The following is a 14905-nucleotide window of genomic DNA, read 5'->3' on the forward strand; positions in this document are numbered from 1 at the left end:
GCAATTGGAATTTCGCATCAGGGTACTCCCTCCTATAGTCAATGATTGTATGCCAACCAATGAGATTTTTTAGTGCCTTCCAAGGTTCTGCGTAGATAGCTAGGGTCTGTAGTAAAGGTTTTGTGGGTACACCTCTGATAAACCCTCCGGAGACAAAACTCCGCCACTAAGGCCACCTAGCGGTTTAACGGCTTGCCGCACGTGCTAAGTGTAGTCATTTTTATTTTCTAAATTTGCTCGAGGACTAGCAAATAATAAGTTTGGGGGTATTTGATAGAAACATTTTTGTGTCTACGTTGTCCTTAATTTCATGTATTGTTGGTACTCGATTTTTGTACTTATTATGGTATTTTATGTGTTTTTAGGTATTTTTGGAAATAAACATTCTTGGAAAAATCGGCTAAAAAAGTCGTCTAAAGCACCTGAAAGAACGTGTTATTTAGACTCTCACTTGTGGATAAGGGGCGCCCAAATGATAAGGGATACCCAAAGGATATTTGCACCCAAGCAGATGAACAGAGACACCCCTCATGGCATCTGCTATTCGCACCCCAGGACCGGATAGGGGGGACCCATATTCTTCTTCACGGGAAAGATATTTGGCGGGAAAAGAAATCTCAACTGTGTGAGATTCTGGTCATGATATTATGGGGATATTTGTGTCTTTAAGACATGATTATCTTCTTACCATGACATTAAGATTTTGTACGTGTCTTGAATGGAAGGAAATCGTATACTTTTGGATATTTTCGAAAACAGGGAAGGAATTATTCACGGAATTAATTGAAGATATTCTCTTCATTATTTGTCTCAATTAAATGAGAAGATTTGGATATACCATACAACTCAGAAGACGTGTGAAAATGGAGAGGAAATATTCCCATGAAATACTTTCATTAATTGCAAAGATCTTTTGGAGTAATTGAGATGATTGTCGACCTAAGATTGGCTTCACAGTATAAATAAGAGTGTCTTGGGTATCAGTGAGGGATGGAGAGTTTGGGGATCATTATTTATTAGTTTTACGAACAAACCTACGTTCCTAAAAGTATTTGCAAAGCTCATGCTTCGAAAAACAAACTTGAGTTTTCATGAAACCTAATAAACAAAACTTTTACTACTGCAACTAGACCATATCTATTCAAAAGTTTATGAATATCTTTCATGTTATGGATTTTTGCTCGTTCCTTCGACTAACGAACAAACGGGCATATACATACGATTTCTAAAAATCCTTCATAAATCCTACGCATGCATGCAGCCATGGGGTTTTTGGTTTTGTGAAAAACTCATCAATCATAAAACTTACAACAAAAAAAATAAAATAAAATCGGACTTACCTGGTCGGCGCCGGTCGGAGCTTGGCCGGACGGAAAACGGCGATGATCGGCGGCGACTAAAATCCGACGGAAATTCTTTTCTTCCTTGCTGCAACTCGCGTGAGAATGGTGAAGAGAGGGAGGTGATGGTCGACCAAAATAAAGAATTTAGGGATTCTCCCCTTTTATATAAAATTTATTTCCAAAACCTAATAAAAACATGGGTTTCCTTTTTTTGGCTCGGGCCCATATGTCTTAAACCGACCATAACTAGGCTTCTCAATACTCAAATCAGTAGTACCTCATCTCTCCATGATCACGAGATGACACTCTGTCTTGCTATCAAGGTCCTTATCTGTGCATTTGCTCGTACATGACACCGTTAGATCAAATCGAGGATTCTGAGGCACACCTTTGTAGATTGAGTTCAACCACCGATCTCATCGATTGAAAATCACAATTTAATGCATTACTGCGGAACATGAATGTTCCCCATTAAGCAGGGGACTTAATATTGATGGTGGATTTTCAATAAAAGGAAAAATCGTAAAATCATGAGGCATGTTTTTGACACGGCTTTCAAGCATGCAACGATTCATATTTTACGAAGCCATGATGAGTATGTTTTCGAAAATCCTTCACTAGCTGAGAGTTTCGATCCCTGGCATTTCGTTGTGACCTCTGTGCAGAATAACATAATTGGGCGGTTCTCCGTAGATTGAGAGCTTAACGCCTTCAGGACGTCGGTGATATTCACTGTTCCCTGACTGCAAGAGAGAGACCCACCTCCACATAGAAGAATAGTTAGGTGGCGGACGCCTTCAAGACGTCGGTGACACTCACCGTTCCCTGATTATGTGGAGAGACTGTGCATAGATTCAGGAGGTTCTCCGTAGATTGAGAGCACTGACTCCTTCAGGTCGTAAACAGCATCGTGACTCCCTGACTATGCACCATTCAGAACAGATGTGACGCTTTTAACTGGCTAATATCTTTTCTGCAATTTATTAATTCTGCTGCGACATTCACCACTGAATTTCCAGAATAATCTATTATTGCTCCTATTCCATGGTCGAATCCACGGCCTGATCCCATGGAATGGCAATAACAATTGCTCCTATTCCATAGTCGAATCCACGACCTGATCCCATGGAGTGGAAATAACAATTGCTTCGATTCTATGATCGAATCCACGGCTTGATCTCATAGAATGGCAATAAAACAACTGTGCTATCCCATTACTCCGATTTCATGATCGAATCCACTGATCTCATGAAATGGTAATAGATAATCTCAATTACTCCGATTCTATGGTCGAATCCATGATCCCATAGGATGGTAATGCTTGTTTTATTATTCTGAATTCGTAGTCGAATCCACAGCTGATCCTGCGAATTAATAATGAACAACTATTCATTTTTATTACTCAGTTTAATGAATTATTCTCCACTGAATTCATAGATTAGTAATAAATACTCAACAACCGGTCATCTGGACCATCACTGAGTAAGCCCCCCAAAAATGGTGCGAGTGTCGACAATGATGCACGGCTGAGCATCCGGATGCACGAACGAGTGTCCAAAAATATGAAATAATGAGGAATACTTCGCAAAACAGGAGAAAACAATAAATATTTATAAAATAATAAGAGGCGCCCAAGGCCGGGTCCACCAGCCGGCCGGTCGGATGTGCCATAGCCATGGTCGGTCTGTGCCTCTCCCATTATTTTCTTTATTTTTTGTTATTTCGTGAAGTCAAGAAAACTCCTTGGTTTTAGCAACTTTCCTTGTTTTTGCAAAACCCGTTAATTCTCCATAACTTCGTGGATTCACGAAATAATATTATAAAATAAGGAGAGGTGTGCGGGACCGGGAAACCTAACCGGCCTGTCATGCCTAAGCCGTGGCCGATCCCACACCTCACAATCCTTAGCTTTTATAATTATTATTCCCTAATCTCACGAAACTCCTCCGTTTCAACAAAAACTTCAAGGATTCTCCATAACTTCAAGGATTCATGAAAAATAATAAAATAGGGAAAGGTATGCGGGATCGGGTAATCTAGCCGGTCGGCCATGCCCTAGCCATGGTCAGTCCCACACCTTGCAATCCCTAATCTTGCATAATTATTATTTTCCTCAATTCATGAAACTCCTGGGTTTGAGTAAAATTCATGATTTCTCCATATTTTCTCAAATATTGCTCAAATCACGAAAAACCAAAAGCCAACATATTCACACGACTTGCTAGCCTCTTACGGAAATTTTAAATATTAAAACACTTTTATTTTAATATTTTCAAAATATTGATGAATTGAGCATACATGCTCATTCCAACAAAAATCGAGAATTCTCAGTCAAGATGAAACTCTTCTGAAAATTCACGATATTGCTCGAACGCGTATCAGAAAATACTGAAACCCTCAGTATGGAAACACGGCCACCACGGAAACACGTGCATGCCTCCATGACCGACCAGAGTCATTCCTAGGGCTTGCACAAAGACGGTTCCACATGTTTTCGTAATTCTAACCTAATTTGCTCAATTGCTCATACTGGGCCCGAACTCTCTCCAACCAACTGGAGAATCCTTCAAATGACCAATAAATGGTCCCGTGACCACCAAGAGCCGATCTCCTGCTCTCTTGTTCGGTCCTCATCTCTCATACCTAGGTTTTGTCACCTAATGCTGAATCCAGCAATATTTCAATAATTGATGAAACCTGCATTTAATCATCGTTCTTTCACCAACTCTCAAACTGAGAACCCTGGTGCGTGCTCACTCGAGCACTGGGTATCTCATGGATGCTCATCATCCCATGCGGTCAGCCCCTCTTCACTCATGACCAATTTTCAGCAATTCACCAATTGTTGAAGGATTGATCAAAAATTAGGGTTTCGAACAAACGCTCCATGAATCACCATTCTGAGTTATGTTAATTTAGCAATCAACATCCAAATTAATAATATTCGGTAATTCACCAATATTTTTGATTAACATTTTATTGGGTCACGGCACCAGTAAATAATTCTTTGAATTGAGATATACTTGCTCAGTTGCTCGAATATTGGTCCAACCATCAACATTCGGTAATTCATCAGTAGTTTGTCGAATTGATCAACACTTGCTCAATTGCACGTCAAATTACCAATATTCAGTATTTTTTTGAATTCAACAACACTTTCTCAGTTGCACACCAAAATTATCGAATTCGTCGAATTGAGCAATACTTGCTCAGTTGCTCGACAAACTCTCAATATTCGGCAATTTGTCGAGTTGAGCAATACTTGCTCAGTCGCTCTAGTCAGTAATTCATTGACATCTCAGAGAACTACATGTTCAATCCATGAATCTCTGAGCATTCACCACTTATACTCGATTCAACAAAACTGGAGTCACAGTCTAAATCAGTCAACAACTGACCAACTAATACACGTCTGCCTTGTAGACTCCACGATTCGTGAAATATCAATCACGTCAAAAATGGGGGGATATCACTTAGGTTTTTGGTACGGTGGTCTACGACACGTGGATTCATCCACAACGAGAAATGTGTGTAAGTCGTGTAAACGGTTGAAGGAGTTAGCAAAGTAGTGGGTACACAATCAGTCAAGTCTCCACATGACGTGGAACTGACTTTACCACGATCTCCCACTTTCCCACTCTTTCACTCAAGAAACCGTCACACTTACAGGGATCAGTGGTGCATCATTCTTGCAATATAAATAAGCCTAAATCGAGGACAACATAATGATCGAATATCATCAATCATCGATTATCATCATTATCCGTCAACAACTCGATATAAACTTATTCACAGAACTCAACTTCAGCAGTTCAGCAATATTGCAGAAACCTTCAACACACCCACAATCCTTGATCATCACTGATCCCACACAACTCTCAGCTTCCCTCCTACAGATCAACCCTTCTCCCTCTTTGCGACCGAATTGACTCTGGAACGGCCATTGTCTTGGTTTAGGCCGGAGTCATACATATTGATTTCCCGAATCTAAGCACCCCCTTTGCAGCGGTGCAACTATGTGAGGTTCAACAGTTCGCTCGGTTGAGGAGTCTCAACAGCACGCTCGACTTTCCACTTTCCTAGAAAACCAGCAAACCGTTTTTCCCCATCTACACTTGCGCAGCTTGCTTTTGACGAGCATATCATCGACATAGACTTCTAAGGTGTTACCGATCCATGGCTTGAAGATAGCATAAACCATCCTCTGGTATGTTGCCCCTGTATTTCGAAGTCCGAAGGGCATCCTCGTGTAGCAATAGAGGCCGTTCGGGGTGTAGAATGATGTGTGTTGTTGATCTTCTTCTACAAGCGCCACTTGGTTGTGATGATAATTCTTTGTATCCTTCGACAGATTCAACCAGTTGATCGATGCTTGGGAGTGGATAACTATCCTTCGGACATGCTTTATTGAGGTTGGTGAAATCGATGCATATCCTTACTCCTCCATTCTTTTTTGGCACGATGACCATGTTCGAGATCCATGTCGGATATTTGACTTCCTTGATGAACCCTGATTCTAACAGCTTGCGGAGTTTCTTCTCTATTGCTTTATGATACTCTGATGCTACTTTATGTACTTTCTGCCTCAAAGGTGGTGTGTCTGGCTTTATACGGAGTTCGTGTTGGATTATCTTTGGATCAATCCCCGGAATGTTCCCCAGTTTCCATGCAAAGATATCTGCGTACTCCACGAGTAGCGTGATTAGGGACATCTCTCTTTCCTTGTCCATTACGGTCCCTATCTTGATCATCTTCGGATTCTCTTTGGTCCCTATGTTGATCTCCTTCACAGGTTCTACAGGTGTGAACACGGGTATTGGTTCCCTAGGAGAGGTACATTCTTTAATAAGTACTTGCTTCCGTGTTTAGAACGACGCTACCCTTCGTCAGACTTTTTCCGGTAATCTCTTCGAGATAAAGGTCAATTGCTTTTTCTTTCGCAGCTTCTTTGTTTCGGTCCCTTCGGGATTTCCGCTGCTCATGTTGTTCTTTGTTGAGATGATTTTGTAGAGCTTGGCATTCCCGAGCGGTGACTTGATCTCCTTTTATTTCCATTACCTTTTCGGGTGTTGGAAATCTGAGGTATTGGTGATAAGTTGCCGCCACTCCTTTGAGCTCGTGCACCCATCTTCGGAAAATAATGGCATTATAAGGGGAAGGAGCATCTACCACGCTGAATCTTGTGTCCACTTTCATGGGGCCTGCGTTTACTTGCAAGACGATGTCTCCTAATGGCTTCGTAGGTTCCCCGTTAAACCCGTAGATGGTGTAGTACGAAGACATTAGTTGTTCGTCGTTAAGCTCCATTCGTTTGAATGTGTCATAAAACAGAACATTAACTGATCTTCTCCCGTCGATGAGGATCTTCTTGATATTTCATCCTGCTACTGGTAACGTGAGGACCAAAGGATCATTGTGATCTTCCATATCCTCTTCGATGTCTTCAGCATCGAAAGTCATAGGTGCGTTCATCCAATGTCCGTGTTCGTCTACCTCCACTCCATCGATTTTGTACAGTTCATAGTAGTATTCAAATTGTTTCCTTAACCTTTTTCCTATTTGCGTTGTTAGCGAAGGCCCTGCGGCTTCGGAGCATGAGATGGTATTAAGGGTTCGGTTTCCTTCAGGCAATTGAATCTGCTTGCTTCGTTTGGTCATATATTCGGTATCCGCTTTCTGTATGTACTGCTTGAGATCTCCTGCGTCGATCAGCTTTTGGATCATTATCTTGAGGTTTTTGCATTTCTCGGTCTGGTGGCCATTGAAGCAATGGAATTTGCAGTATTCCTTAGATTTCTCGGACCTTGGGGGCTGTTTCCCTTTGGACCATGGCCACTCAAGATTTTCCCGTCCTTTGATCTCCCTTAGGATGCGAGAGTAGCTGGTGTTTAGCTTCGTGTAGACCTGGTCTTCGAATTTCTGATCCTCACGTTGACGATTATCTCTTCGTTCTTTCCTATCCTCGCTAGGCCGTTCGCCAGAACCGCCCCTTTTGGATCCGCTGGCTTGCTCCACCGAGTTGGTTCGATGAGGTCTTTGAGTCTGGGCTCTGGGATTTTCACGCTGAATCTCCTCCATCCTGGCATGTGTTTTCTATGATTACTCGGAGATCTCCTTCGATAGTGGGAATGGTACCATGAATCTCAATGAATAGTGGGCTCATCCTGTCTAGCCCCCATTTGTAGCAATTGATACTGACCACTGGATCGACGTTCCCTATGGCCTGACAGATCTTGTGCCATCTGTCAGTATATTCCCTGATCGTCTCCTTATATCGGATTGCCAGCGAGAAGAGCTTGTCCATTCCGGTATTGACGATCTTGTTGTACATGTAGGTCGCCAAGAACTTCTCAGTGATCTTGTCATAGGAATCAATGGAGTCCGGTGGCAGGTTATCGAACCAGGACAGCGCGGATCCTTTTATACTTGAAGGAAAATATCTACAAAGTGTTGCATCGTCATAATCCCACCGGGCCAGGATTCGATTGTAATAACGAAAATGGGAAGCGGGATGACTAGATCCGTTGTAACACTCGAATGCTGGGACAAAGCATTTCTGGGGGATGAGAGCTTTGGCTAAACGTTGGATTAGCGGGGTAGTGTTGGCTTCCTTCATAACTTTCTCCAGTCTTCCGCCACCTGCTTGGCTTTCAACTGCTTGATTTCCGCCACCATTTCCGCACGAAGATTCTCCATTGCTTGCTGGTGCTCCTGGTAAATGGTGGATCGTCCTGGTCTCGGGATCTCGCTATCAAAGTAGTCTGAGTCCTCTGGATTGTAATCTGGGTCAGATCTTCTATTTCCTCTGACATCTCTTTGGTTTAGTGGTTACGGGTTGTTCATATTGGCCAATACCATCCTTCGGTCCTGATTTAGTAGCGGTGACATGGAGTTAGCCTCGTCGTGTGAATTCTCCACCTCTGCGCTATGGGCGATCCTATCCTTGAGTTGTTGGTTTTCCTGTGCCAGTAGAGCTACCGCGTCCGCGTATACCCTCTGGTTCTTCCTTAATTCTTCCAACTCTGCCATCATATGGACAGAGTGATTTCGTCCTTGGTTCGGTGTCCCCCCCCTACATTTGTCCATCGGCTACTAAGGTGTTATCTTCGCAATAATTTGTATCGGTGGGACCGGAGGGTCAATCTACGGGGGTTGCTGTGCGGGTTGATTTGCTATCAGAAGAGGTTGATTAACTTGAAGTGAAAGATTCTGTTCGTTAGTGAGCGGCATCCCGTAGAGTGGTTGCTGTATTACTGACTCTGCCATACCTTCACGCTGTTCAGTTGGACGGGTGGCTGCTGTCACTTTGGAGGCTCCTGCTCTGGATGCTACTTCTTTAGAGGCTCCCCCTTTGGCAGCAGCGGCCTTCAATGCTTCCGCTGCTATAGCGCTGGCATCCAAAGGCATCGTGCTCTCATCTCCATCTTGTATCTTGTCTGCTGCTTTTAGCTTTTCGCCTTTTTGTTTGCTGCGCGTCATTACCGTGGTTGTCCTTGACGCGTTTTTTGATGATGCTTCGGCTTTTCCTACATCCTTCGTTTTTTCCATCTTCGATCCTCTCTCTTTTTCTGCACAAGAAAATTATCATCGAAGAAATGATATCCGCGCATGTTGGGTTAGATACGTTAGTCTAAACCGAGCCCCCTTGGGAATCCCGTAACGAAGATCCAGAGATCTTAAATTTAATGAAATGTGATCCGCTGTTTTAAAACATATAGGTCCATTGATAGATCTGAAAATATAGTTTTAAAGGGTCTTATATTAAACATAGATTTTGGCGAAGTTAGCATTATAATAATAGCGTAAGCCTGCTAACGGGTTCTCGTGTTTTAAAGATGATGGTTGGAAAACACAGATCTCGCTAATGAACTGCCCATAAGTTTGATTTTTAAAGATAAAAACTTGGGGTTATCTTAAAAACGCAAATCTTTTAAAAAGGAAAGTAGATCTTCCCATAAATCTGATTTTCAAAGATAACTTGAAATTATCTTAAAAAACATGGATCTTGTAAAAATCAAAGTAGATCCACCTATAGATTTGCTTTTTAAAGTCAAAAATTTGAAATCGTCTTAAAAAACGTAGAGCTTGTAAAGATGAAAGTAGATCTACCCATAGATTTGTTTGTTGGAAAGATAATGCTTGCTAAGGCAGCTTCAAGCGCTGTTATTTTCAGAGAACAATGCTTGGAACAAAAATAATGCGGAAAGTTACAGGATAAGATAAATCTTTTACCGGGACATAGTCCCTGTTTCTAGCGCCAGATTGTGAACACATAAATCACGATGGCATCCACGTGTTCACAAACAATGTTCGCATAGAATATTCATTCTAGAACTGAAACTCTTATGTGTAAAGTTACAAAGGGACGATGACTCATTAATTCAGAGCCATCGGGCTCGTCCTTGTCTAGTCATATGGTAATGAAATAGATAATCGCATGGTAGAATAAATAATAAGTCGAAGTATAAACATAAAGACATAATATAAAGTGTTGAATGTAAATGAGACGGTAATTTAAGTGGTTCAGCACTAAAACCTACATCCCTGGAGGTTGTTGTTTCACTATGTAGTTGGGAGTTACAAAGATAGTCAAATGACTTTATCTGAAATACGAAGTTAGAAGGGGAAAAGGAATTCATGCTTACTCTTCCTATTTCTTTATCTCCTATGTTTACTAAGAATTGGTCGACCCCTTCTCTCTTGGTGGAGAAGGGTATTTATAGAGTTGATATATGGGGTCCACTGTCAGGGACAGTTATAACCTTATCTTATCGTTCTTTGTTCCGATGCACTGGTGTCTTCGTTCCTAACCGATGCCCCCAGCGATTATGCTTGATGACGATGAACCACCTCGTTCTCTTCCATAGATCGATTGACATGTACTCTATGCCTAAGGTATTTAATGCGGGTGGTTGGGGTGGTCTGCACGCGTCAGACAGATGTCTGATGCCCCTGTCATGTCTTCATCAGTGGAGCTAATCTTAGCCGTTGGTCTTGGGTCTGCCTTGAGATGAGATAAAGCAGATCTTTGGGTGCTCTTTAGTACTTCGCGGTGACTCGTTCCTTCAGTGCTCCCTGGTTCTCCGCCATTGGATCAGTTCAAGGATGACCACATACAACTGTTAGACGTTTCTTGGATGTTGGTATGTGGCATCGTATCTTGATGCTCTTAGCCGTGTATCCTTCACATGTATCTCCTTGGACACGTGACAAGTGATGAATTGTGTGTATACAGATGTTAAAGAAAATTATTCCTGTAATTCGCAACAGTTTATATCTTAAACTCAAAACTCTGGTTTTTTGTTGCAACTGTTATATGACAATGGATATTGTTAGTCTAATGTTTTTGCTTAAATTTTTTGAAATTTTGCTAACATCAAAAATTCATTAAAAATGCAATTTACAACAACTCGCAGCTAAGTGAATAAGAAGGAAAACAGTCTATTAGGTTTGTATAAGGACGTGTACCAAAAAAAGAGAGGTTTGTATAAGGATTAAGGACCCACTGGATTTAATTGCAGAGGTCATGGATTCATGGCCTTGGGCAGCTTTGTTATGGGTAGAATTTAAGAAAGAAATGGTTTGTTCTTGTTTTTCTTTTTCAGACAAAAGAGGCATAAATTAAGGACCCACAGGATTTGTATTATCTGCAGAGGTTGTGGGTTTGTTAAACCAAACAAACTGAAATAGTTTTAGTTGGTGATTTTATCAGGTTCATGCAAAAGGAGCTGTTGGCCTGTGCCCATCTCTCTAGTTTATAAAATAATCCGGACACAACCTAATTAAGCTAATTCGGGAAAGGGTTTAGCTAAAAGTACTCAATTAACAGATAGTTTTCATGCATTAATTCATTTATCTATGGAACACTGTAACAGTATGATAAATAAATAAGAATGATGCATGGGCCAGTCTCATTCATGTAGGATGCAGCAGCAATGACGTGGTTACCGTTCGCAAGTCCCTTGTAAAGATACAGTTGCTTCAAAATCTTATTTAAAAGAGAGAAAAAATGGTTGATTTGTCGGTTATTAGATAGCACTAGTGTTGGTGTCATAAAATACAATTGACAGGTATAGACCACCAAAAGATCTCCCTTTAACTTTAAGAAAAAGGAATCATCATCAACTTGTGAGTTGTGAATTGTGATATGTCCAAGGTAAAGATGGTCCTCCATATCATTGTAATCGACTAGTTCTGAAGGATGAGAACAGTGGGTCTCGAGTAGTTATCAAGTGGGTTTTCTTTGATATAGATGTGCTCGCGAGAGAAGATAGATTCGATGCACATCATGCTTGGCCATGTGATGGGAATATATTAAAAATTCAGTTATGGATATAACTTACTGGTTTGATTGGGGTATATCCAGATTAATTGGGGTATATCCAACGAGATAAAAACTAGGTTATGGAAAGTATCAATGATCTGTACAATATCTCTTCATGGGAAGATGATAATATTATCAAGGAATGTCAGCATTTAGTTCAGTGTTTAAGTTCTGTTGTGGTTTGTTTTAGAAATAGATAGGAAGTGTAATCAAGTGGCAGATCTTTTGGTCAGGTATGCTAGGACCAACAATCGTAGTAGAAAATGGAATGTGAATCTTCCAGACAATGTAATGTCTAGAATTGAGATTGAGAAAACTGCCCTGTAACTTTGATGTGCCTTATGGCTTTCAATGAAAATCTTTGTGTTTTTCTTTCAAAAAAAAAAGAAGATAAAAGCTAGGTCATTTTGAAGTAAAAGAAGCCACCCCTTAACCTTGTATTTTCAAAATGGCTAAATTGCCCCTGCAATAATTAACACTAATTTAGTTGAAATCATTGGATTAGTTAAATTAATTAGATTAGTTAGTTGATTTATATGAGTGGATTTGGAAATAATTGAGAGTGCGAGATAGAGTGATTTTTTTTTTTTTTTTTTTGGTGGGGGGGGGTGGGGGTGTTAGGTTTTTGAGAAATTTGTGATATGAGTGATTCAAATCCTGATTTTGAAGTGGGAGAGTCTTATAACTTTCCTCCTACAGATGAGTACTTGTACGATGATCTACCAAATCATGATCAAATGGATTATATGCATGATCCCCACTTTTATTTTCCTCGAACTCAAGATGGGTATGGAAGTGATGAATGTCTTGAGCCAAACGTAGAATCCAATGACCCAGAAGAAGAGAAGGGAGATGCAAGTAATCAGGTAGACAACTTACATGGTGAAGATTATGATTTTTCCATGCAAATGATCGATTTTTTTTCCACTTTTGCTGCCCAGTGTCGGCAAGGTCGACGATTGTCAATCATGCCGACTGTAAATGTCATCTAGTATATATTACCAAATGCCTCGACTTTTCATGAGCAATATTAAGTCGTCATGGTCGAAAATTTGAACCATGCCGACTACCAGATTTTTTGCAACACAGTAGACGTGATTTGAAAATGTTTAAGCCGGCAGTATTGGGATTACGTCGACCCTGCCGACTATAGTTTGGTCGACATTGTGTTATTCTTCGACCATGCCGTCTTTTCTTTAGTCGGTGTTGTTTTATATATCGACCCTGCCGACTATTGTAGTACATATCAACTAACTTGTGATGTTTTGTAGATTGCATTGGTACCGATGACGGATCAGTCTCAAGCTCACAGTGTTAGGGGTCCTTATACTTCCGCACATTATGATAATGATTTGGAATGGTAGGAAAAAGACGACGTGGTCAAGTGGGTTATTGAGAAAGCAAAAGAGAAGATGTGTGGTCTAGTTAAAAACACCCAACAAAAAGATTCGCGGTTTGAAATGGTATGCGAGTGTAGTGGGTCGCCGGACGCAATTCACAAGAGAAAGGGTTATGTGTATGATAAGAAGACGACTAGGGTGTACAAGACGAAGTCAAAGAAGTGTGGATTCCCATTCAAGATTATTTTTTGGAGGAACAAAGACATTGATAACTTGTGGAGAATGAATAGAGTTGATGTTGGTTGGCATAACCATAAAGATCCGGAAAGTCTTGTTGGGCACTTCCAAGCTGCCAAGTTGAAACCGCACGAGTTCGAACAAGTAAGAACAAGTTGGGGAATTAAACCAAGAAAGCTCCTTAGTAAGTTCAAGAGGGACGACCCGCATAACCTTTCTTCATTGTCTACAATTTATGCGGCCAAGGCAACTATCAAAAGAATTGAATGGGATGGAAGAAAGGTAATGGAAGAATCACAATGGTTGGTACACAAATACAACTACACGGTGAGACACCATGAGTCATCGGAGGGGGAGGGGGATCGTCTTTTTCTTGCGCATCCCGATATGATTCATTTGGCGCGGTGCTTTTACCAAGTTTTGTTCATGGATTGTACTTATAAGACGAATAGGTACAACATGCCTTTGTTGAACATTGTAGGACAAACCTCAGATAAACAATCGTTCACGGTGGCATGGTTTTTTATGGATCGTGAGAAGGATGATAGATATTTTGGGCATTTGAAACTTTGAAGCTTCTCTACCACGAAGACGAGACTCCCGGGGTTGTAATGACCGACAATGAGCAAGCAATAATGAACGTCGTGAGGATAGTTTTTCCCAAGGCACAAAATTTGCTTTGCACTTGGCATATACAATGCAATCTTAGAAAAAATTGTAGGAATCATATCCAAAATCCAAAGGAAAAGAAAATTACTAAACATGAAAAGGAGGAAGATGAACGTCTTAGTAAACTAACTAAAGAGGAGAGGGAGGAAGAGAAGAAGAAAGAAAACGAAGAATGGAAAGAAGGTGAGATCAAGTTTGGGTTATTCATGAAAGCGTAGGATAAGTTGGTTTGGTCGATGAGTGTGGCAAGATATGAGATAAACTTGAAGGAGTTCGAGGATGATTGGGGTACTAATTACACCCAAAGTAGTGGAATATTGCAAAAGACAATGGTTGACGCCATACAAAGAGAGGTTTGTGTATGCTTTTACTTACGACTATAAACATTTCAAACTTGAGTCCACAAGTATGGTAGAGCGAGCTCATGGGAGACTAAAAGGTATACTTTTCACAAGTCAAAATAGGATTGTGACGGTGCAACATGCTATCCACGAGTACACTAATAATGATATCAACAAGATAAGAAAGCAATTCGAAGAAAGTAGGTTCCGGAAGTTTAAGGAGTTTAAGGAGGATAATTGGTTGCATGATGGAATACATTGCAATGTCTCGCATTGGGAAATATGTTTCATGATGAAACATCTCAAGTTGTATCAAAAGTATGACAAACTGAGCACTCCTTGTAAGTGTAGGATAATGAAGGCTATCGGACTTCCATGTCGTCATATGCTTGGTAGGTATAAAACTCCGATTCCGATTTAAGATATTGATCTTTATTGGAAGCAACTATCTTTCAAGCCGGCTCTAAGAGAAGATCCCGGTGAAGAGTTTGACGACATGGAACTTGGGAGAATAATCCTCGATAAGTACCCCACGTTGAATAGGTTGGACAAACTAAATATGAAGCACAAGTTGATGCCGATTGTTTACCCTTTTATGGAAGAACTTCAAGAACCGGGGAAACAAGATCCAACAGGTAGACCACCTACAAA

The 14905-nt window shown here is 40.8% G+C and overlaps 1 protein-coding gene across 1 annotated transcript; it reads right to left on the reverse strand.

The window, feature by feature from the left end:
- Positions 1–6719: 6719 nt before the first annotated feature.
- Positions 6720–7421, reverse strand: LOC113352463. Its single transcript, XM_026596276.1, has one exon. The coding sequence runs from the start codon at positions 7419–7421 to the stop codon at positions 6720–6722; it is 702 nt and encodes a 233-aa protein (XP_026452061.1).
- Positions 7422–14905: the final 7484 nt, after the last annotated feature.

Source organism: Papaver somniferum, chromosome 2 (genome assembly GCF_003573695.1).
Source record: "Papaver somniferum cultivar HN1 chromosome 2, ASM357369v1, whole genome shotgun sequence".
Taxonomy (NCBI): Eukaryota; Viridiplantae; Streptophyta; class Magnoliopsida; order Ranunculales; family Papaveraceae; genus Papaver; species Papaver somniferum.

What these genes read in the sequence shown, in the direction of transcription:
- LOC113352463 (XM_026596276.1), bottom strand. Translation starts at nt 7,421, where the DNA reads ATGGAGGAGATTCAGCGTGAAAATCCCAGAGCCCAGACTCAAAGACCT.